Source organism: Sycon ciliatum, unplaced genomic scaffold (assembly GCF_964019385.1).
Source record: "Sycon ciliatum unplaced genomic scaffold, ocSycCili1.1 SCAFFOLD_2853, whole genome shotgun sequence".
NCBI classification, from domain to species: Eukaryota; Metazoa; Porifera; class Calcarea; order Leucosolenida; family Sycettidae; genus Sycon; species Sycon ciliatum.
In genome coordinates, this window is record NW_027044625.1 from 1 (window position 1) to 2,000 (window position 2,000).

Here is a 2,000-nt window from a genome sequence, read left to right on the forward strand (position 1 = left end):
CACTGAATGGGCCTCCTTGGTTGGAGCTTTGTGGACATCCAACCCCTTACTCTAAAACATCAACAAGTAAGGACGGCTGCGTGATGTCCTCTGTGATGTTTTAACTGTGTTTTGTTCAGATTGATGTGTGTTTAACTGCGGCTTGTGTCTTGTTCAGATGGATGTGTGTGTGTTTTAGCTGCTTGTGTTTTGTTCAGATGGATGTGTTTGTGTGCTTGTGTGTGTTTGGTGCAGCATGGAGGAATGTGAAGCGCTGTGCACTCGACTGGCCATCATGGTCAACGGACAGTTCAAGTGTCTCGGCAGCATTCAGCATCTCAAATCCAAGTAAGTCCTCACTTTACTCAAATATCTGCTCTTTCCTCTGCTGCATGTACATTGCTAGTAGGCCTTGTCCCTCTTCATTGTGACATAGAGTCAGTGTCGTGGAAATTGGGACCCGTCTTTTAGAGAAGTGTTTGTGCTAGCGGAATTTTGTACTCAGTAAGAAGGACGTGTTCAGTTTTAATTTCTTTGTCAGTTTGTGCTGTGTTGGGTTTTTCTGAAATGTATACTAGTGCTGTCTGTCATGCCTGGTGAATACTGTGCAGACATTATCCAGAATCACAGATCCAGCACTGACTTTCCGTGTGTGAAACAAACAGGAAGAGGTGGCAAGAAGCCGAAAAGCAGTGGCAAACGTTACAGATATAACGGATGAAACGTGCACAAAGTGGAGTACATGACATACATAATCTGTGACGTCGCCAGGTAGAGTATATGCATAACCTATGACGTCACCAGATGGAGTACATGCATGTCGCCAGGTGGAGTACATGCATGATATCAAGAGTCCATAACCCCAAGAGTGTGCAACTCTGTACATGGGGATCCGTGCGGCGGAATTCCAACATTCCGTCAAAAATGACGCTTGTACTACTCCCTGGTTCTAAGCACCGCGGATTGCGGAGTTTTGTTCAGCGGTGCCTCAGCGGCATGGCGTAATGTTGAAATTCCACCGCGCAGTGGGCCTACAGCAGGCAGACCCCAGTTGCACACTCTTGGAGTTATGGACTCTTGATGATATGTGACGTCACCAAGATAGCCAGTCCATCATCTACCTGTAGACATTAGACATGGTTAGCATTTTACCGTTCACCCTAACTTCGACCGTACGTCGGCCTGTAGACCGAGTCTACTGTTTTTTGTGTGTTTTCAAGGCATGGTTAGCATTTCGGTTTCTCACACAACGATCATCTTGTGACGTAACCCTAGTTGGAATCTTACCGTTTCGTTCTCCCGCTAAACAGAGCTTTCTATCGTCGAAACTGTACCAAAACGACGGTATTTGGGTGTTGGGTACGAGTACCGTTGGAATTAGCGTGAACGGTAAAATGCTAACCATGTCTACGCACACAAAAACGGTGCAGGCCGGACCGTCAAAATAGCGTGAACAGTAAAATGCTAACCATGTCTATTGTGTGTGTTTGTGTTGAGCAGGTTTGGTCAGGGCTACACGATCATGTTGAAGGTTGAAGCACAGAGTGTGGATGGCCAGGGACCGTCAGCCGCAGCTACGGGTCTGCTTGTGGAACCGGATACATCGGCTGTTCAGGCGTTTGTTTCACAACGCTTTGCTGGTGCTGAACTGCTGGAGTGCCATCATGTAAGAGGAAGAGAGAGATATATAGCGAGAGAGAGAGAGAGAGAGAGAGAGCGAGAGAGAGAGAGAGAGAGAGAGAGAGAGAGAGAGAGAGAGAGAGAGAGAGAGAGAGAGAGAGAGAGAGAGAGAGAGAGAGAGAGAGAGGGGAGGGAGGGAGGGAGGGAGGGAGGGAGGGGAGGGAGGGAGGGAGAGGAGCGAGGAGAGAGAGAGAGAGAGAGAGAGAGAGAGAGAGAGAGAGAAGAGAGAGAGAGAGAGAGAGAGAAGAGAGAGAGAGAGAGCGAGAGAGAGAGAGAGAGAGAGAGAGAGAGGAGAGAGAGGAGAGATAGAGAGGAGAGAGAGAGAGATGAGAGAGAGAGAG

At 48.2% G+C, this 2,000-nt stretch overlaps 1 protein-coding gene across 1 annotated transcript; it reads left to right on the top strand.

Moving 5' to 3' along the window:
• Positions 1-192: 192 nt before the first annotated feature.
• Positions 193-1,669, top strand: LOC135830475 (phospholipid-transporting ATPase ABCA1-like; the record flags this gene model as incomplete). Its single annotated transcript, XM_065342723.1, has 2 exons — positions 193-327; positions 1,480-1,669. Coding segments are annotated over exons 1-2 (282 nt in total), but the record flags the coding sequence as incomplete, so codon positions are not given.
• Positions 1,670-2,000: the final 331 nt, after the last annotated feature.